Here is a 22619-nt window from a genome sequence, read left to right as displayed (position 1 = left end):
ATCATATGTCCTCTGATCGTTGGCATTTCCTCTATATTTTTCAACTATCCATTCTTTGGCATGCACCCTTTCATTGTATTAGAATTTCAAAGTTTTGATTTGTCAACTCCCTCCGATCCGAGCTAACCCCAAAGGGGTAAAGGAATTGGTAAGGGATCTATGCCTTAGGAAGCATGGTTCTATATTCAACCCATTTAACCTCCTTCGGGCCACTGACACGAGGTGTTTAGTGTTCTTCACTGCTTTCAATAAAAGTTGAATGGTTCTCATTTAACCCCAATATAACCTAGTATAGACCAATATAACCTGGTCTATATTGTTGTGGGGTCAAGGCCCACATGACTAGTAAGTGCGGTTGGTATTTTGGGTCTTTAAAAATAACCTTTTGGGTTGGTTGTAGGGTTGGCAATGGGCCAGAGCATGTCATGTTGAATTCATTTTTGGGTGGGCCACTTGGGCTAATTCTTTTTTCATGGTCTTTTTGGGCTTATTCTTTTTACGGGCCTCCAATACATTTTTTTTGTCACATAGGCTTGACCGCTTGGGCCTATTCTTTTTTATTGGCTGCTTGGGCATATTCTAAAATAACAAGGATAGATTCTTTCGTTGCGGACTTTTTTTTTTCTTCGAAAGGGTTTGCTCTAAGGCATAAATTGGATTTTTTATTTTTTTTCTCGAAGATTGAATCCTCACCGTTGAAATCCATAGATATGTACCATGTGGGTCCCCCCGCCCTTGTGTAGTCATCTACTCTAAGCAGCTTTCTCCGGCTTTCCTCAGAAAGATGGAAAACGAGATTTCATTTTCAGAGTGAGAAACACTGTTGTTTTCAAGTGTGGTAATTCGAAATACTTTGTCATGCATTTCCCTTCACGCGAAGCTAACCTATGCCATCACACCGCACACGTCGCACTTCAATCATTCGAGACAGCACCTCCCTGCCCACTCCCCCTGAGCTGGAATGTCAGGTGTCACACTTTCAGGACTGTTAGTAGGACCCACCAACTCCAGTTTAATTTTCTTCCCGTTGCCAATCGTCCTCTATAAAATATAAACCCCCTTCCCTCTTCCCCCCTCACTCGTTCATTACCTAAACCAGTTGTTGAGAGTTGAGAATCGACGTCGTCGGATTACTTCCTCTATTTCTCAAATTCCGGTGGCAATGGCGTTGGTGAAGATCTCCTCAGCTGCAATTCTGATGCTAATGGCGACTCTCTCGGCTGTTGCAGTGAATGCTCAGACGATTGCTCCAACATCGTCGATGGAAACCGGTTTGGCGTGTGTTTCGTCGGTGTCGGGTGCTGTTGTTGGATTCTCCCTCTTGTTCTGCATCATCGGCTTTGTCTTACAGTGAGTTTAACTATTATGTTTCCGCCGGAGTCTATTGTGTTACTCCGGCATTGTCGTCGATTTCTCCGTCTCCGGCCATGATATGAGTGGTTTCACTTATCATTTGTTCGTTAGGGTTTTTTTCACCGCCTATGCTTCTGTAATATATAGTATATGGTATACATAGATTCATTGGTGTAAATGTCTCTTCTTGATATTCCTTTATCTATGATTTACTTAAAATAAAAAGGATCTTTTTGGCTTGACCAATCCATAGTTGAGGTTGAAGATGCCAATGACCAATCAAGGGTTTAGTCCTTCGTACCGGTACCAGTATCGGTCTCCATCGATCAGTTTTGCCATAGCTTTCTATAAAAATATTGGTCTCAGTTGATACAAGTGATCTAATACCGAAATTTAGAACAATGGGAACAATTCTCAAACAACGAAGCCTTGACAAATTTGGTTGATACAATTAAGATCATAGTCAGTTAATCAAATAATTCAGACAAATTTGTAGAACATCCAATGACTTGGAAAAATCTACAAATTTTGGAGACTTTAAAGTATTGTGAATAATTCGGCTAAATCGAATTTTATCCAAATAGTTTAGCCTTGGATAAAAATTATAAAATATTTAAAGAAAAAACTATAGTTAAGCGCTTGAAATTATAAAAATAATTAAATATGTTTGGAAGCTCACATTCATCCTAATATATAAATCCTTTAAAAAAAAATATGGATGAATGTAATATAAAATATTCAATAAACAACTATAATAACTATTAAGAATCATAAATAATTAGACATGTAGGGGATGGAACTCACCTGGAAAGTAATTCGATAGAATTATTGAACCAAACACCCCTAAAAAACTCAATAAAAAAAATTATAATAAAATATTATTTTTATAAGGAATAGAACCTAATTAAAATTAGGGAAAATGTTCTCTAATCCTAAGGTATACCATGTCTTCTCAGAGAACCCCCTCCCTTAAAATAAATAATTAGATATGTTTGGGTCATGTTGTTTATAAGATAAAGAAACAAACAGCTTTTATTCATTAAAAATTATATATCTATGGACAAATTGAGAAATGTAGACAATTTTTGGTACCTTTAATTATATCCATATAATCATACGTTCTCTTCCATTAAACTAATCACTTCACACATTTATAAAAAGATAATCACTCTACACCCGAGATTTTAGGTGAATTTATAAGGTTTTTTTTTTTGGGGGGCATGGACAATGATATTATCCTATCACATAGCTTGAATGTTATGGTTCTTGATTATTATTTCACTTAATGCCTAATGAAACAAATGGTATTTCAAGTTCCATTTTAAATGCTTATCGTATACAAAATTAATTGATAGTTTGAAAATGTATTATAAATATTAAAATTAAAATCCGAATAACCCGAATTTTATTTTATCCATTTCTTTTACTGCTCTTTTGAATAAGATCTCAAATTAAACCCCCACCCTCCACCCCCAACCACACCACCCCCACCCCCCAAAAAAATGGTAAATATTAAGATAACCAGCATTACCTAATTCATGATCGATACAGATCAGCTAACATGATACAAACATTTTTTTTTTAAATAAAAAAAAAAAAATGTTCTGATCTGGAACTAAGGTTTCAAAAAATAGAATCAGAAAACGAATTGGATAATTGGATAATCCGATCCGAATCACCAGATATCAATTGGATAATCCGATCCGAATCAGCCAATTCTTCCAATCCGATTCATAATTCATGTCTTGGGAGACACCGGACATGTTAGGGGGAGGGTGCGGGGAGGCGGTAGCCGCAGGATCGCTTCCAGCCAACCAGGTTTTTTTTCAGGGAAAGTAATGGAGCACCCAGTTTTCCAAATCCACGTCCGCTCTGGGACTCCGAACAACTTTATAAATCCACTGAAGAAGAGCCACGGAAGAAGAAAAGCCCAACAACAATGGCTACCTTCATCGCTCGCAGATTCACGACGAACCTTATCAGACCCTGTCGCTCTTCCTCTTATTCCGTATTCCCCGCCTATTCCATCTCCGAAAGCGCTATGCCTTTTACCTCCGCTTCTTCCTCTCCCTCTTACACCCATTTCAGAGGTAGAATGCTCATCGCACCAGATCACTCGAGTCGAATATCCGATCGATCATCCCATTTGATTAGTACTCTACTAGATTCCATCACGCCTTGTAAGTCCCTGGCGGCTCGATTTGAGAAACCCATGAACCATGATTTAAGTTTCTTCAGAGTTTACTCAAGCTCTGCATCTAAGTTCAACATCCCTCCCCGTTTGATACCCAGAGACCCTAACACTGGACTCAGATTTTTCTCAACACCTTGTGATGATACGAACTCGGAGAAAATCAAATACTCTAGTCAGAACCCTGAATTGAAACACCAAGAGTTCGAAGGCCCGACAGTCGAGCGCGATCTCTCTGCTCTCGCCAATGAAAACAGGCAAGTGTTAGAAGGAATGATGAGGACCATCTTTGATTTGAGCAAAGCCGTTGCTCTTCTGGGTATTGCCCAGCTCAGCTGTGGAGCTTGGATCTATTACATTACTCGATCTTCCCCAATTACGGAAGTCTCAATTCAGAGTCTTGTGGCGTTTGCTTACCCCTTCTCTTTGGCAATCCTTCTGCGGCGATCGCTGAAAATAATGTGTTTCTTTAAGAAGATGGAGGAGCACGGACGATTGCAGATACATACCCTAACTCTTCAGATTGCTAAAAATGTGAATCTCTTCTTTGTGCGAGTACGTGGTGTTTCCTTGATTTGTACTGTAGGCATGTCGGTTGGGTTACTGTTTAGTGCGTTATCAAGATAACTTACTAGAGTGACATTGTAAAATTACAAATATCTCTTTACCCAATCTGAGAATTTTCAATACAAATGACAATACTTTCTTGGACTTTAGTTCCAGTTATAGTATGGTTCCTTGCAACATAATTGCTTCAGCTACAGTGAGCAAATCAAAAGCCTCCAAATCAACAGATAATATAACACAAAAAACTTTACAAATTACAACAAACCAGCTGTGGGTTGGGTGAATGTGGAATACATTGCAAATGATTGTTCTCTAATTCAAAAATCTATGGTGTGTGGTGGCACTGATAAATATAAATATATTGGAATACAGTCTCAGTTATCAGGTTTTGGGTTATAGGTTGTCCCACCAAATTTCTGTGCAGTCATTAGGCTCTTTGTCAACCAAATTGCTGTTTCTCTGGATGATACAGCTTCTCCTCCAAAAGGTCTCAGCACACCTGCAAGTTCCTCAATCCTATCCTGCTTAAGTAATCGGGCACATAGCTCTAGCAGGGACTCGAGAGCATCAGCTCTTTGCCGGCTGTGATTATCCAATTCAGCCCTTGTATCATCACCATTTGGAGCAGTTAATGTACTCATCAGTGACATACCATTGGTAACCCAATTTATTTCATGTATGATACCATTTCCTTCTTTCTCATGGTGGACATGTTTGACTGGTTTTGGCCCTGCATCTTCCTCGCTAAATGTACTACCCGATGACATGAAGTCTGGGGGACCACATGGTAGAGAGTGGTCAGGTTTTTCCATAGGCTTCAAACAGCAGCTAACATTTGCCCTACCCAATGATAACGTTTTGCCAACTTGAGATGCAACTGGACCTGCAGAAACTGCAATGGATGACACTCCTCTCGTCATGTTATTTGGTTTTGCATCCTCACCCTCTACATGTTCCTCCCCAAGATTCTCTGAGGCACATTGTGTTGACGTGTCCTCTGTGATAACTCCTTTTGTCTTCATATCATTCTGTTCTGCTAAAAGGGAATGTCCGGGAGAGGGATCCTCCCTGTGTTCATCTTTTTTATAACTAACAATTGTTGTAGTCAGTGAGGTGCCTTCAGTGTCGGTGCTTTCCATTTGTTGGAAACATTTGGCATTGTCTTGATCTCCACTATGAGCAGTCATCTCACTGTCCCTACTACCTCCTTGCAGACCCCCATCGTCATGAGGTACTTCTTCAGGACAGCTTGTGGGGTCAACCTTTTTGGTCTCAGTGTTATATATGTCCCATAGATTCCTTTGCTGGACATCAGTGCTTTCGACAATCTCCCTAGTATTTCTCGTCTCTCTTGGTGCTTCTTTTTTTGACTCTCTACCTTTGCTGTCCTTAACATTAGACCTACTTGAAGATTGGTACTGAGTTGGTTTGTCCCCTGAGTTATTTGCAGTTTTTACCGGAAGAAAAACCGGAGACAGGTTATAGCCTTCAGGCAGATAAGGTTGCAAGTGGGGATGCCTCAACATCTCTGCAGCCTAATATACATATATAAAAGGAGAAATGTGTGTCAGAATGAGTGATGGCACTGAAGTGATAAGATAGAATGCTTTGAACTCACGGTTGGTCTATGTTCTGGATTCTTTCTCAGCATGCTCTTGATTAATCGTTTCCTGTGATGAAGAAAGCCATCAATGTCAATTGGCCTAATAATTGAAACAAAAGTTGTTATTCATTGAGAGGTTACCAAGAATAATGATGAATTTGGGGAACCAGAGACTTACAATGCAGAGGAATACACAGGTGGGAGTGGAGAAATGGAGGATCTGTTTATCTTGTTGACTAATCCAGCCATATCCTGCAGAACTTGGTTATTAATAGTTTTATTTTGCTTTCAGTTTCATGAGAAACTAAGATGTGTTTGAACAGATGGAGAAATGAGAAATCTAGTGTAGTCTAAACTTACAGGAGCCCTGAATGCAGGCTGATGTGCAGCAATTTCAAACATACAGCAACCTGATAAAGTAGCAAAATGTCATTTCTAGGAAGCCAACAAGCATGCATGAGTTGCAATATCTAGCGGAAGAAACAGAAGCATGCAACCACAGTTTTTACCCAGTGACCAAATATCTGACTTGTAGCCATAAGGAATATCTGCAAGGAGCTCAGGGCACATGTAGTTTGGGGTTCCCACAACCTGCATAACATATACACCATAAAGTTGTTTATATAAGCAGTTTCATTCACCATTAGCAATTGCATGCTTAAGCAGAAACTCATTAGGAGCTTGATAACTTCCACTGAAAAAAGTTTGCATGGTTAACATGTTATAGATCAGAAAGCTATGGGAGCCGTGGTGGGCTCATCTCTGAAACTTCACTGAAGATGATGTTATAAAGCAAAATCATTCACATGGTGCAGAACTCTCTCAAAGATTTGGACACTATAAAGGTGGATCACGGTGAATAAGAGGCAAAATGTGTGTTTTTCACAGTATCCTGCTGTCATGGTGTCTAGTAACATTGCAACAATTGAGATTTATATGCTTCAAAACCAGACAGACTGGAACTGAAGAAGCACTTGAACAGATGCCTTCTAAAAGGCATGCTGTCATTTCATCTCAACCCACTACACAGGGTTATGCTCTTGGTTGGTCCAGTCCTTCAACATGTCCGCATCTTTGAGGAAAAGGACAGGGAATGGGCTAAAGTGGAATGAAACCCCAATATGGCTGACAGAAGCATGGAGGCAGTGGAACAGTTGCTTAGGCACTTTTAAGCACTTCCATGTACCCAAATGGTTCTTGATCTTGTCCAAGCCCATCTGGGAGGAGTACACAATATGCATGTATGGGCATCGAGACAGAAAGTAATAGCTAAGAGGTTCTTGATATAGTTGTGATAGATTGGGGGCAGCAAGAAAAGTCCAGGTGAGTCAGTTGTAAGATATATCCAGATACAAAGAAATGTACATGCTGTTAGTTTTATGGGAACTCGTGATCAGAATTTATCAGTGAAAAGCATTCTAATGCTACATATTCAAATTATTCATAAAAAAACTACTGATGAGAGTAAACCAAAAAAAAAGAACTACTGATGAGAGGGACAAACACATACCGAGGAAGCAAGGTCATCTGCACTTAGCAATTTTGCAAGTCCGAAGTCACCTGCAGAACCACATGTAAGCTAATATATGTGAGCAAAACAAGGCCAAAAATGGGTTGTATTTTATAGATAGGTGGAAAGGGAGAATGCCTTCTTACCAAGGCGGATGTCATTGTCCTTTGTTAAAAATATGTTGGAGCACTGAAAATCACAGAAACTATAAGTTAAAATGATTCGTGGCTGAACATTTCTTCTTGACTAGAGAGACTGAGAATATATACCTTCAGATCCCTGTGGAGAACCCTGTTGGAGTGCAGGTAGTCCACGGCAAGCAGCAACTGGGTCAGCCATTTGCAGAGCTTCTGGATAACAACAAAATAAAACACAACACACAATAGGTGTTAGCATTGGCAGCAAGAAGTGGAAATTTAAGTTGCTGTCTTCCTTGATCTTCACCTTCTCAGGGAAAAATGTTCCTCTAGCTTTCTTTATCATCTCAGCCCTGATCATCAAAACATTTAAGATAATTCAGTGCAGCTTCTCATGATTTCGCAAACCCAAAAAGGAGGAAAGAGGAAAAAATATTCAGAGGCAGAATGTCCTACATGTCTCCAGCTTCACAGTAGCTTGTCACTATGCAAACAGAGCATTCCTGTATATGTAAATAAACCCAGATTAACTTGGTTAGGAATTTGGAATCTATAATAGAATTGTTTGATGCGATTTTACTTTTCCTTAAAATTTTGCATCTAGATACCGAAGCATTATATAAGAACATCTTCTTTCTTTTAGTTTGTACTTCTGTTATGTGCTAAGCAATGTATTGCACATTGCTAAGATTCTACCTTTTCCACCCAAGCATCTTTATACTCCACGATGTATGGGTTTTTCAGTTTTGAGATTAAATCCATCTGCAAAATAAATGAATTAGTTGAGAATTGTGGATTAAACCATGGATTTCCTATACATTAATAAAACTGAGGTGGCACTAACTTGGCATGTAATTTGACAAAAGTATCTGTTGCTTATATTTAGAAGAATTCTGCAATGATGAGAATACCTTTTTTCTAAAAATAACATAAAGGTTTGAACTTGTTTTACCATTATATTGCACTAAGAAAGGGTTTCCAACTAGCATTGTGTGCATTCGAAGCTCTGTTAAAAGCATGGATTTAGTTCACAGTATCGGTGAGGTCTCAGTCACTGTCAATACCAATATGCACGGTCTGGAGATTTTTTCACAAATTTAAAGAAGAAAAAAAAAATTGCATCGTATAGCCGATCTTATTGTGTGGTTCATAAATCAAGGGGGTCTTGACGTTTGCTCATATGCCTTTTTGGGGAAAGGTTCTCTGTACTGGTAAGGGGTTACGCTAGCACTCTCTCTCTCATTAAATGACTTTGTTCGGATTCATTCCATTGTACCTTATCAGTGCACTCCTCTATGATGCTTGCTCAGCAGCTTAGGTGACCCTCTCCCATACCTATTTTATCTTTTCAGTGGTAACAGTGATGGCCTATCGGTCTATGAATTTATAACTCATTTTCCATTCAAATGGAATAATGGAATGACCCACATGAATGAACACACATCTAATAAAGGAGAAGAGGAAAAAAAAACATTCCCCCTGGAAATAAAATTTTTTGAAATGCTTTTTCCCCCTCGGAATCACTACAAAAATATTATTAAAAAATCACTAAAAACAATTAGTTTTAAAAAAAAAAAGAGTATTGATCATTAAAAAATAAAACAAAAAAGGCAAGGGCTTCACAAAAACAAACCTCTTGATGAGCTGTGTGCTTGAACTTCTCTGTTTGTTTAGCCAAACGGATCTTCTTCAAAACATACCTATAAATTATAAGGAATTATCACATACTGAACATAAATATATAGATAAATAAATAAGAAGGAAAATAAGTCTTTGAGGCGACGGCATAAGCTCTGCTAACCCTCTTACTAACACTCCCTCTCTTCACTGTCAATAGGTGCCTCCTGCCCTCCCCATTAGCTGGCTCCCCACACCATTAGCTCGGTGATCACTCTCCCAATAAATTAATAAATGGGCGAACCTGTACCAATGCAGGGCCAATGAGAGCGCAGGGGGCATCCAATAGGTGTGAGATTTTCGTTTCACGGGGGATGGCGCAGTCATTTCACCCTTCATGTGTCTAGGCACAGCCTCCAAGTAGCATGGCAGCCGTCTTTTTCCTTTAATAAATAAAGGGAGAAGGTTTTCTGAACAAGTGCCATAAAGCACAGCAATGAGGCGCGTCGAAACGATATCACACATTGGAGGGCAGCAAGGTCATTTCATGTGAAGAGGGAAAAAATAGATATAGAAGTGCTACAAACTACTCTAGCAGCTCAGAGAACTTTTTTTCCCTAAATATGCAAGGAAAAGGTTCTCTAAGCCACCGGGGGAGGGTATGCTTGCACTTACTTCTCTTTACTTCTCTCTCTCTCTCTCTCTCTCTCTCTCATTGCATGAAATAACCTTGTTACCCTCTCATGTACGAAACCATTCCGTCACACCTCATTGGTGCACTCCTCTATCTAGGAGTGTGGCCTATGTCAACACTCCCATCTCTCTCTCTCTCTCTCTCTCTCTCTCTCTCTCCTACGAGATAACATCTTTGCCCTCTGTGGTGGGGGGCGGGAGATAAACATAGAGAGCATTGGTGTAAGCCATGGTATTGGACAAGAAACACTTCCTCTGTGTACATTTATAGGGGAAAGTTCTTTGAGCCTTAGACATACCTGATCGTGTGACTCTGCACTCCAAACACATAAGTGCACAAAATTAATACCAGCGCACCCACTCCCATTTAAAATAATAAAAAAAAATTCATCCGCTATATAACTAGGTAGCGATCTCTTGCCCATTATATTCATTTCTTTAAGAAAGAGAAAAAAAATAATAAACAATTGCAATGTGTGATGGCATAGGGTACACCTGAGTCTCAAAGAGCCTTTTCCCTATTTATTGGGAAAATATTGTACACATCGTCGGTGTGTACAACCATCTCACACTTGCCTTCTCTCAAAATTTTGAAGCACCCCGGTCCCCGTACCATGCTCTCATTTGCTTGGCGTGGGAGATTCCATGCCACACCGACAACATGTAAATCCCCTGCCTATACCTAAATAGGTATGGAAAAGGTTCTGTGAAAAAGATCAAAAAGCTGTATTTCTGAATCTGAATGAGGTCTGAAATGGAAGAAAAAAAAAGAGCGGAAGTTTCTCTTTTATTTTCTTTTCTATCTTTTTCTTTGAATTTTTTCCTAAAGGGTAATTGATAAGTTTCAGATAATGAGAGTGAAAGAAAGAGGGAACTGATGATGAAGAACAAACAAAACTTCAAAAGGAAAAGTGAGAAACAGTTGCAGAGATTACCCCAAAAGCTCAGAGACTCTTTGAGGAAATTAAATCCATCTTTCTTACCTTTTTTTCTGAGCCTTGTGAATAACAAGAAATGCCGCCCCGAAAGCCCCTCTTCCAATCTGCTCTATAACTTCATAATCTTCCATCTTTGATTTCGATTCTTCGTTCATCGTCTCCATCAGAAACACCTTCAACGAATCCTCAGAGAAACCACACACAGAAACCCTTCAAACCTAAAACCCCAAGCCAGCTTCAATGCTAATTGCAACAACCCTCAAAGCTTTTTTTTACCTTCTTCAGCCTTTTTCTGCTTTAATTTCATTTAATTTCATGAACGAACAGCATTAAATGAAATATCTAAGCGTGTCAGATCAGGACACAGAGAATTTATGTTCAAGAAATCATGAAATAACCATGAACCGACACCTCATAGTCTCAGAACATTAAATTCCACATTTATTCACAAAAATTCTCAGTTTCCAAAAACTGAAACAGTAACAAATAAGCAGAGAACATATAAAATTAGACGAAGAAAACAAGAATTTCAAGGAAGAACAACAGAGATTACCAAATCAAGGGCTCTACGCTTTGAAGATAGTAAGAGTATAGACGCTACCCTTTACTGAAAATTCTTATCCTCAACTGTGAGAGAGTGAGAGAGTGGGGGAATGTAGAGAGGAGTAGGGATTGAGGCAATGGAAAGCAGAAAAAAGAGGAAAGGTTGAGTAAGGTGGTCGGCAGCTATGTTGGAGACCACTATTCTGAAAGCCTTAAAGGTTGGCTTTGCTTGCTCTCTCAGATTCCTAGGAAATCATTATAAATTTATACTAGCCCGGAATTTCCCGGGCTGCATTTTGAGATTTTTTTTTTTTTTTTTTTTCATAATGATGGTTTGTATCTTCCTCTTCGCTACATTTTTTTTTTTAAGAGGTATTTTTTGAATTTTTTTATGAGGTATTATTTAACTGTGGGTATAAAGGGGGTGAAATGGGTATAAAAAAATAAAGGGAGTGGAATGGGTATCATTAGGGGTGTCAATTCGTAGCCCGGCCTGACTAAATCGATCGGGATCGATCGTTTATAGATCGGCCTGACCCGAACCATTTATTAAACGTGTCAGGCTTGAGCCCGGCCCGTTTACAAACAGTCGGTCTCAGTCCTATTATTTGGACCGTTGGGTGCCCCACCGAGACCGACTGAATAACAACCGATCGAGACCGGCCTATTGTGCATTGGCTAGCCCGACCCTTTAATGATTGTAGAATACCTATTTTACCCCCCAAATTAAAGAGTAAAAATTAAAATGTAAAGACATTTTCACATTTTAAATAATTGTTATATTTGGTATTATTTATTGATTTATTGTCATTTTTTGGGCTAACATGAGTGGGCTGGAATATAAGAGCACATTTTAAAGAGAGCCCGTTTAAAAACCGGTTAAGGTTCGTTTAACATTAAACATGTCCATAGTCCGGTTAAGGCCCGACTAAAGTCTGATTAAGGTAACCCGATTATAACCCGAGGCTGACCAATCGAATATAAAGCGTACCATGCCCTCAATAACTAAGCCCGATTAGTTAAATGGGCGGACACAATGCAATCTTTGAAAGTCTTTAAGCCCGATAGAAATCGAACCGGCCTGACCGGTTGATACCCCTAGGTATCATAAATGTGGGGATGGTACTTCGGATCTTTTAGTGAAGGGGGATTTGGTTGGCTTTGGTTCAGCTTAATTAGTTCTCACCAATTCAAAGTTTTACATTGTTTGTACAAAGGGGCTTGAACTTGAGACCTCCTCATGAGGGTGGGTTTTTAGCATACCACTACTCACCAACTGCCTCGTTATTATTAGTCATCAATCTGGTCAATGTGCAATTTCAACCAATTAATTTAGGTTGGGTCTACTTATGCAGGCCAACTTTCTCTTGTAGTGGATGAAATTTTCTCAAAAAAAAAAAAATTTGGCAAAAAAGTTGCAGTCCGTAAATGTAAACAATGTTCCTAAAACATTCTTCGTAAATAGCCATAGATTTAACCACATATAATCTGAATCGTTGAAACCTTTCTCTCTCATTTTAACGGACACCGGTTGTGACTGTCTTCCTTTCTTTCTCTTCTACTCTCTTCTTTTGTTTCTCACAGTGTCGATTTCAGTCCAAAATCCTTTTTACAAGGTACTGTCATTGAAGTAACACATTTATCTGATTATCTTTTACTGCTAGTTTTCTAAAACTTTATGGTATCGGTTTCACTTCTTGATCCTCTATACAAGTTGGGTCTAATGGAGAACAACCCAAGGTGGAAGTTTATTGCAGATCACCCATAACAGATTTCAAAGAATGGGAATAGAGAGGGAAATTGTAAGAGTTCCCAACTGCCAAAGATCTGGGTGAGCAGCACCTTCTTGTGCTCTGCCAGAGAGCAATTGATGGAGAGAGAAAAAATGCTATATATTGAGAGAGAGAGATAAACAGTATCCTACTCTCTGGTTATCTGGAAGGAAAGAAATTGGGACGTTAAGAATCCTAAAAACTAGGAACAGATTACAATATAGAATATTAATTGATGATTTAGATTAATTCTTATTAAATTGATGATTTATATTAAAAAAAAAAACGAAAATAAGATTACAATACATATGTCGTGACACCACTCAGCCCTTTTTTTTCCTTCTAAGATGTTTATATTTTCAACTATCTCCAACTTTTATTGACTTTTTCAAAGGTAGGGACAAAAATGGCCAATGGGGGCGGGTTTCACCAAATCAGTACCCGACCCGTTTAAAATATCACACTCAATGCCCCAAATACCCAACCATTATCCAATATGGGTTATAGATATACCATACACAAACCATCACGGAGAGATTAGTAGAGTATCAGTTAAACCCCTCCCCACTGCCATCCCTAATCAAGGGCTCGGATTGACTGTGATGTCTCCAATTTGCTATGAGTGTCCACCGAATCTGATGGCATAATTCAACTTTGACATAAGTGATATTATATCTAAAGTTTCCTGACCTAACAGATTAGTAATTTAGTGTTTACTGTAGTTTTAGGTGCAATCCATCATTACAATCCCAATAAACTTTTGGATTTGTCTGTGGGTCTAATCCAATATGCATACACTACTAATATAGAGAGAGAGCCCCATTTCCCTAATCCATCATTGGCTTTTAGCCTATCTAACTACTGTGAGAAAGACTTCATTTGCTTAAATGTGAACCCTAGAAAAAGGTATTAGATGAAAGTGGTGTGTCAACCTAAAATTATTTTAATCACTTGAGAGAAAAAATAGTGGGATGAGATCCTTTAGTCACTGATGATTAAGTCACGCCATCATCTTTCCTTTTCTGTCTTTAAAAATAATAATAATAACAGTTTGGGAGAGGAATTCGTCACACGAGTCAGGTATTGGAAGGTACAATACATTTCAATGGATGTTAATTCCTCATATAAAGGATTCACATAGTTATTAAGGAGAGATAAATAAGAGATTATCAGCAATTGTAAGAGGACTTGTACTATGAGCTACATACATGTCATTTTCCCTTATTTAAAAACAATAGAAAGAAGGTCTCTCCTAGATATATATAAATTATCCCATAAATTAATAATACATGTTTTGCAGTCCTAATTCTTTAGTACAAATTTGGATACCAAATGTTCTATTGTTCCAACGTACCCATCACACATGCAACACATCTATTTTTTATTGTCAAAGCAAATGATAAAGTCCTACCCAAAAAAAAATGATAAATTAAGTAAAATTAATTACCATTTTGGTTACAATAAGATTTTTTATCAATTAATTATAAAATTATTAATTGGGTGACCAATCGGTGCCTAGTTAAGCACTTAAGTCTATGGAATCTGGTTCACCCCGCTCTTTGACTTAATTTTTTTTTCTTGTTGTTGTTCAGGTTCAGCCAAGATGTGTCCAATTAGATCAAAAACCCACAAAATTGGGAATTTGCAAATTGAGATATCTTGCAAATCTTTTGGATATTTTTGAAACCTGCTCTCGTTAGTTGAATTAGAGTTATTTTATTGTTTATTATTTTATCATTATAATTTATATTATTTATTATTAAAATTTAATTCTAATTATTTTAAATATTTTAATTTATGTATATTATCTATTCAAATTGAGTTCTACTGCCTAATTCTAATCCAAAAACCACTGAATTGGGACATTGCAAAGGTTATGCTTAGTTGAGATCCCATTGTCAAAACCCACTGCACTGGGAAGTGAGTGTTAAAAAGTTTCATTTTATTTTGTTTCCATTGAAATTTTCTTTGAACTAAAGGCTCATCACCAAGGATTTAAATCGGATATCGGTCCTGATCGATACCAATACAGATCAGTCGATCGGGCAGTTACGCTTTTGTTTTTTTCTTAAGTACTGGCCAATAAGATACCGATGCCTTATGCCTTGAACCCTGCCATTACGTTTTCAAGAATTGGAATCGAATCGACCAAAATCAATCCCAATTCTGGCCGATCAATAAACAATTTCTAGGATTAGAACAGATTCTAGCTGATTCCATCCAATCCAGATTTGAATTGGATCAAAATCGACTGAACTGGATCCAGACCCTGATTCCAAGTTCTGCATTCTTGATGGTCGTTCATGGAAACTAAAACTTTTTATTTCACCATAAAAAACTTCTTCCACACCTCAATTCTGTGCTATTTAAGTTTCTTCTATCACCCCCAATAGAGTTTGCTTTAATTCTATTCAATTCTAGTCCGTTAGATTTTGTGGTTTCAAAGAGAATAAAAGGTTGGTCGTAACCCCTACATTTGTGGAGCAAACAGTACGAAAGTGAGGACTGAGGATTATAGGATAATGAACTATAATCAAGGCATCTATGTAAAAAGAAAGCACAAAAACAAAAATGCTTGCCCATGGTGTCACATGGATAAATCAAACCATGGGTAGTTTTTCAAGACAACAACAGATTTTACATCTCTCCAGCGCGTAAGGTGCTACTACACACTGTTACTGGTTCTTCACTAGCGTCTTGCCTTCTTTTTTGACTTGCGGCTTTCAACCCTTTCCCGTGCAGCTTCAAATTCTTCTTCAGTGGGTTCAGGATTTGACGGACCCCCATTGTATCTTGCCACCAATGAAGAGAACATAGAATCAAACTGTTCTTTCCTCTGGCTTCGCCGCTGAGTAATGACAGCCAATAGATCTGCACCTGACTCTTTTTTTGATCTGCTAAAAGGGTTTCCAAAGATATTCTAGTTCAGACAATTTAGCTATCAAAAAAAAAAAATATATATATATATATATATATGAGCAGAAAATCGATGGATGACTCACTTTTCCCTCCTCCGTTTAAGAGGATTAGTAGGTGGTGGTGTTTCAGAAATTTTCTGTGCCCACCTGCGATAGGCTTTGGTTTCCTTCAGCTCTTCTGTAGAGAACAGATAGAAATGGTTTAACCGTTAGCAATGGCTCTTTCAAAGCATCCAGAAACAAATAAACAAGACCATAGTAACAGATGTTTCTACAAGGAAAGGAAGAGTTTTTTAAATCCATACCAGCTGCTATTGCAGCATCAAGAATATCCTTGAATCGATGTGAATCCAGCATAGGATCCGAACAGAGCATTGAACAGAAAAGCCTGTTGCATACAAACACTATGAATACCAATACCCTGCAAAACAAAAAATAGCAAAGGATTGCATCATTCCTATATACCTGTTCATCTTTCCCTTGTACTTCTGATAGAGATCCTTCAAATCCTTCACCTCTGAATCCGATCCTCTGTAGTTCGCTTCAAACTCTTCAATGTCAGCCTCAGTGACCTTCAAGTGATGAAAACAAATACTTATACCTCAAGCACCCACAAAATCCCAACGGTAATAACTAAACCAGATCCTTCTGTATCTATCAATCGAATAAAAATGGTGTTACCTCATTGTACATTGTTCTGAAATACTCCTGTAAATTTTGAGCAACGTCCCCAACAAGGTCCTGGTAATCAAACCAGATATACAAAAACAAGATATTTAATTCCAAGAAAATCAAAGACTGTTACACAGATGCCACAATGGACAGAATTTCAGGAGCCACTCACAGCATCATCAACACAACCAGTCTGATCATAAAGAGATCTTTTCTCTTCATCTCCAAGAATTGACATCACTTTCTGGAGTTGTTGAAATTTCTCTTTGGCTTCCTATAAGCAGAAAACTAGGCACAGTTACAAAATAATGTCAACCCAACATGCAACAGTTTAACACATATAACATCATCAGAAGGTCAAGTTCCACCTCATCATCAGGATTCTTATCTGGATGAAGACGCAATGCCAATTTGTAGTATGCTTTCTTTATTTCCTGTTGAGATGCTGTACTCTCCACTCCGAGAATCTACGAAGGCATTAGGTTAGTAATGGCCATCTCTCACTCTGATACAGATTGGAATCTACAACTTCCCCAAGAAGAAATGAAGCACAAGTATAATAGGAAATTTAATTGAGTTTTTGGAGGGGCCGTGTGCAACATATGGTTACAGGAGGCATACAACCTTCCATGATTTATTCTCCAACACAAAAGACTATCATAGGCATAAATATCCTTGTCATTAATCCCAGACAATGTTGTGAATAAGCATCAAAAAATCAAATTGCATATATTACCACAAGTACTTTAAAATCATCTAGAATTAAAACATATCCTTTCGGGATAATCCACAACTAGACAGACTTGTTCATTTTATCATGCACCAAATCTGTCACACCTTTCATTTAAAATAATTGGCAGAAAAGGAGAAACTTCACCGAGAGTAATCTATCTCATCAATACAAGAACAGAATTTCAACCTTACACTGCAAACTGTGTGCAGCCAATTTATGAATGAAAATCAGTTGGAAAAATCCTTGCATTCAAACACAGAACCATCAGCAAATATGATATCTGGGGCGCTTCCTAATCCGTTAAACCCTTAAAAATCCAAAACTAAAACCTATTTTTGACTAAAAATAAATGTACCATTCTCCTATCGATGGAAGCACCAAAATATCTATAAATGCCTACATAATATAAACAAAATCAACAGAAAAATCAGAACTTTGGACATGTATCAGAGTGTTTCTCATGTCGGGCAATCTAGACCTAACTGCCAATCTAGGGCACGGACCCCTAATTTCAGGGCTAAGGAAAACATCAAAATTTCACGAAAGAGAGTGAGTACACCATAGATTATACAGAATACGAGAAACATCCATATAGGAAAGGAGATAGAATCACCTCATACAAGCTCTTCTGTTTAGTCGAACATTGGTTGGCATCCTCTTGGGTTTGGTGTTCTTCTTTGTCTTCTTCAGAAACCCTAGATTTCTTCTTCTTCGCCATTTCTATGGAGAGAAGAAAGAATCTGTAATAGAGAAATGCGATGACTCCAGTGTAAGTAATCAATGATTATGAAACGAAGAAAAAATGGTTTTCCTATCTATAGATTTCTGTAGTGCAATAACATTCCCGCCATTTTCATTTTTTCTCCCGCCGTCAAGCTTCGCGAGAGGGTTTTGGTTTGGGCGTTTAAACTTTTTAATTAACCCGGAGGAGTTTCTAATAAACATCCCAATTTTCCAATGGAAAAAACGTGTGTCCAAAGGATTCTACCCATCACACGCAAGTAGACAATCATCACGCAACAATTTATTGTTTTTTTTTTTTTTCACGTAGAAGTCTTAAGAAGTTTAGCATTAATAATAAAAAAAATTATAGGATCGATTAGGCTTTCCATTACCCACATAGAATCTCTTCACCAATGGTAATATCATCCCATGATGGATTCAGCTCCTCTCCACCTCAATCATGCATGGTTTTAAGTATTGGTATTGCATCAGCTACATCGTATTGGTATTGATTGACATTGATCATCAATCCTTGATCAATCTGGATTTGTTACTCATATCGTTTCAAAGTGAAAACAATAAAAAAATTATACTTTTTTTGAAAAGCAAGGGGTAAAATTGATCAATACGCACCGATCCTCTCCAATACCGAGAACTAAATCCATGCAACCATGGGATTACTCTCTGGTCCCGGGCAGGAATCCTATCCTCTCATGATTGGACTATGAGTTCATGATTCTTCACTTTGGGGGTGTTTTATTCATTAAGTATATAAGTAACTAATTACATAAATGTCTACATTAATTATATCTAGGTGTGAGAATTTGGAAATGATATTTTTGCAAAAATCTCTAAGGACAAGAAAACCCTATCCACCATTCTAGCAAATTAATGGGAGGATGTGTGGAGACTTCTGGGCAAAAAGCAGCACAATCTTTTCACACCTACCCATAGTTAGCAAATTCGGATTCGGGAATTATTCGGGCGGAGAATTATTCGGTTGATTAATTTAAGGATTCGGTCAAAAAAGGGATCAAAAAAGCTTATTGGGTTTTTTTTATTATTTATTATTTTTTATTGTTTTTTTTTATTTTTTTTGGTTTTTTTTTTTTTTGTTTAAGTGGACCGAATAATTCGGTTTAATTCGGATTCGGTCCGAATTATTCACGTTTTAAATTCACTTTTGAAAAAATCGTGAATTTTACCGAATTTTATTTTTAATTCGGATTCGGTCAGAATTTTTAATAAAATTCAAAAAAAATCGATTCGACCGAATAATTCGCGAATTATTTGGCCGAATTGATAACACTGCACCTACCTAGACAGCCTATGTCTAGGCGTAAATAGATCCACACAAGACTGGAATCTTATTTCTATAAATCTAATAAGGCATTCCCTAGAAAAATAATTCCATCCAAACAAGAATCCTAAGGAGAGGATATAAAAATATGAGGTATTTTGGAATACCTCTTTAGAATGCTTTGATGTAGAACCAGTACTTCATCCCTGGTTCCCAAAGTACAATATATGCATAAAATTGGTAGTTTGATACTTACCAGTTACCACTGAGGCAACCAGTGCATATCTTTCCTAAGCTAAACAATTTGTGCGCGCAAGATCAATAGTATTATTCACTTATAACCCCTTTAGACTACTCAACAGAAAATTCTTTATGGTTCTACAGAAATCAAACGTTTTCAGCAATCTTGATTTTTGTACTTTCTTTCAATAGAGAGTTTTCCTTGATCGCACAGGAAGGATTCAGCTATCATCCTAAGGTCCTAAAACATCCCTCTATTGGAAGATGTTGATAATACCCTACACCTATGGTACGATACCCATTATCGCCTATCCAAAAACTCTGGTCAAGGTATTTCCCTTCACCGTGGTTCAAGGAAAACTCAGTCCTTTTATATAACCTACGGTCAAAGTGGGCTCTTTCTTTCCCAAGTCTATGAAAATGGGAGTATTTTTTTCTTTGGGAACAAATATCTGTTGCATGCTCACATGTCAAATTTCATCTTAAATGGAATCGATCAAATGGCAAAATAAAACGTTAAATATATAGAAAAAAAAATCAGAAAAGAAATGAACAGATAGAACTATTAAGGAATATACCAACAACTCATTGGAGAATATATCATGAAATGAACAGATAGAAATATTAAGGAATATACCAGTATATCATTAAATCTGACTCTAACTTGCAACGTGGTCAATCTAAACCATTATCTGGATATCTAAATAGCTATATTGTAACATTACCCATTTCTTTTCAATTACTCAACTTGAGATGAATAGAATGCCCCTTTAGGGAACTCTAGAGACTTTATACATTCACAAAAAAATGATTTTAACAAACAAGAAAAAGTTTACAACCACATATAAAGAAAGTGACAACAAAATGTGAGGTATTTTAGAATACTTCTATGGAGGGATTTGTTGGGTTTACGGTACCAATATTTGATCTTTGGTTCTCAAGATAGAAGATTTTCCATTGAGACAACCATAGGCATCGTTGTCTATGATTTCTAAAAATAATAATTTGAGGGGAAATATAAAGCAGTAGCTTGGAAAAGGTCCCCCGTCCCCTCTTAATTGTATTATGTAGTTCTCATTTGGAACAATTTATAAAGAGGGGTAGTGTAGTCGTTGCGCACCAGTTTGTATCTAAGCATTTCCTATGCTAGATTGACAGTGTTCTTTTTCTCATATAAATAAAAAGATTACTAGGGGGTGTCATGGCAAGGTGCTAAGGTTTCATTCCATAAGTACACTATATGAAGAAATACCATTTAAAAAAAAAAAATGATGTAGCAAACAGGAAAATGTTCACAGCCACATGTAAAGAAAGTGACAACTCCTTATGTGATGATGTGGCAAACAAAGATAGGATAAAAAATTTTAAGGTATTTTAGAATACCGCTCCTGGTTCGATGGTTCCCAATATTTGATCCCTGGCTCCCAAGATTGAAAGTCTTACAATTTTGACCATTGAGGCAACAAAAGGTTTTGGTATCAATTATATCAAAAAGCATTAATTAAAGGAGAAAATATAAGAGAGTAGTAGCAATGGTCCCCCTCTCCCATCTCAACTATATTTTGTAGAACTCATTATGAGCAATTTAGAGGAAAAAAAAAGGGAGGTACTTTGGAATACCTTGGTGGCTTGAGAATTGATTGTTTGATTCTAAGTATTGAGACAACCAAAGGTATTCATGCATTTCAAAACTGAATAATTTGTATGCAAATGATTAACTAGTATTAATGGGTGGGGATCCTCTGTGGCATCACCCTTAGGGTTCATGCCCGGGTGTTCTAAGCCGTCAGATATGCGTTGCCACCCCTAATGTGCCACGAAGGAGTCAAGATCCAGTATTAACCATTAACCCCTTTTGACTAATAAACAAAAAATCTCCTTGCTTCTTAGGGATATCAAATATGTGTAGAAACCATAATTTTTGTGTTTTCTTTAATTTAAGTATAGCTAGGAATATATCAGTTCATAATGTTGCAAGATAGTTTCTTTCTTTCCTTCGTCTAGGGCTGTAGGAGTATTTTTCTTCTAAGGACTTATTGCTGCTTGTAACTCTTTTTTGGCCTTTGATAGGTAAATTTCCCCTAGGGATTTTACAAACACACACACAAAAAGAGCATATTCATATTGGTTCATTTTTCATTTTTCTTTTTTGGGGTAAGGAAGCATATTGGTTCATCTAGTCATATTAAATGGTCAATATAATATTTGTTTCATTATCTTTGAGGGTAAAAAAACCACCCAATATGACTGACACAGATCAATGGTATTGATTATATGATTGATATGTTGTTCGATACCATCCAATGATCTATCAAGCTGAATTGACCACAATCAATCAATCTCGATTTTAACTAATCCAATCTCAATTTCTAAACCTTAGCTCCACTCCAAGAGTATGCTATTGTATGTAGACGATGAGATGCTTCAAGATACCTTTGCTCAAACCTAACTCACAAAAAACATCAATGCATCCAAAATATTTGGATGGTAAACTGATGTGGCAAAAAAGGATAAGCTACTGACCCCAAATGAAGAAAGAGACCTTCCTTTTTCTTTTCTTTTTTTCTTTCTTTGGGGGTTGGGGGGAGGGTTGGTGGTTGGAGGGTAGGCATGGCAAACAAGAATAAGTAAGTCAAGGAAAAAAAAAAAAAAAACTGAGGTATTTTAGAATACCTTTTATGAGGTTGAGAGAGAGGAGGCAGGATTTCGGATATGATTGATATGTGGTCAGATACCATCCAAGGATCTATCAAGCCAAATTGACCACAATCGATCGATCTCGATTGTAACTGATCCAACCAATCCAATCCCAATTTCTAGACCTTAATTCCACTCCAAGAGTATACTATTTTCTGCAGGCAATGAGATGCTTCAGGATACCTTTGCTCAAACCTAACTCACAAAAAACATCAATGTATCCAAAAATTTTGGATGATAAACTGATGTGGCAAATAAGGATAAGCTACTGACCCCACATGAAGAAAGAGACCTTCCTTTTTCTTTCTTTCTTTCTTTTTTTTTTTGGGGGGGGGTTGTGGGGGCAGAGTTATCAATTCGGCCGAACCGAATTTTTCCTAATTTTATCAAAAATTCGGACCGAATCCGAATT

The 22619-nt window shown here is 37.4% G+C and overlaps 3 protein-coding genes across 8 annotated transcripts; 1 reads left to right on the top strand and 2 right to left on the bottom strand.

Moving 5' to 3' along the window:
• The first annotated feature begins 2902 nt into the window (after window positions 1-2902).
• Window positions 2903-4255, top strand: LOC122088959. The gene has a single exon (XM_042658345.1). The coding sequence runs from the start codon at window positions 3293-3295 to the stop codon at window positions 4169-4171; it is 879 nt and encodes a 292-aa protein (XP_042514279.1). The 5' UTR covers window positions 2903-3292; the 3' UTR covers window positions 4172-4255.
• A 66-nt stretch (window positions 4256-4321) lies between these two features.
• Window positions 4322-11400, bottom strand: LOC122088958 (serine/threonine-protein kinase Nek6-like). Of its 5 annotated transcripts, none has more exons than XM_042658340.1 (14): window positions 11163-11400; window positions 10655-10904; window positions 8995-9061; window positions 8058-8123; window positions 7818-7864; window positions 7669-7714; window positions 7494-7574; window positions 7371-7413; window positions 7225-7274; window positions 6224-6305; window positions 6075-6124; window positions 5893-5966; window positions 5730-5781; window positions 4322-5646 (listed from the first exon to the last, which is right to left on the bottom strand). In XM_042658340.1, the coding sequence occupies exons 2-14, from the start codon at window positions 10771-10773 to the stop codon at window positions 4486-4488; spliced, it is 1938 nt and encodes a 645-aa protein (XP_042514274.1). In that variant the 5' UTR covers window positions 10774-10904; window positions 11163-11400; the 3' UTR covers window positions 4322-4485. The 5 variants fall into 5 exon arrangements, with proteins under 5 accessions (XP_042514274.1, XP_042514275.1, XP_042514277.1 ...); XM_042658341.1 differs by having other exon boundaries at window positions 10655-10901; XM_042658343.1 differs by having other exon boundaries at window positions 10655-10827.
• A 4036-nt stretch (window positions 11401-15436) lies between these two features.
• LOC122088499 (chaperone protein dnaJ 6-like) lies at window positions 15437-18166 on the bottom strand. 2 transcript variants are annotated; one of them, XM_042657781.1, is made up of 8 exons: window positions 17861-18166; window positions 16883-16981; window positions 16687-16788; window positions 16524-16583; window positions 16308-16414; window positions 16148-16230; window positions 15927-16020; window positions 15437-15821 (listed from the first exon to the last, which is right to left on the bottom strand). In XM_042657781.1, exons 1-8 carry the CDS (start codon window positions 17963-17965, stop codon window positions 15614-15616), a joined length of 858 nt encoding a protein of 285 aa, XP_042513715.1. In that variant the 5' UTR covers window positions 17966-18166; the 3' UTR covers window positions 15437-15613. The 2 variants fall into 2 exon arrangements, with proteins under 2 accessions (XP_042513715.1, XP_042513716.1); XM_042657782.1 differs by having other exon boundaries at window positions 15437-15818; window positions 17861-18165.
• Window positions 18167-22619: the final 4453 nt, after the last annotated feature.

The sequence above is a fragment of the Macadamia integrifolia genome, chromosome 9 (assembly GCF_013358625.1).
Source record: "Macadamia integrifolia cultivar HAES 741 chromosome 9, SCU_Mint_v3, whole genome shotgun sequence".
NCBI lineage: Eukaryota > Viridiplantae > Streptophyta > Magnoliopsida > Proteales > Proteaceae > Macadamia > Macadamia integrifolia.
The sequence above is the reverse complement of the archived record's forward strand: the minus strand, read 5'-3'. Positions and strand labels throughout refer to the sequence as shown.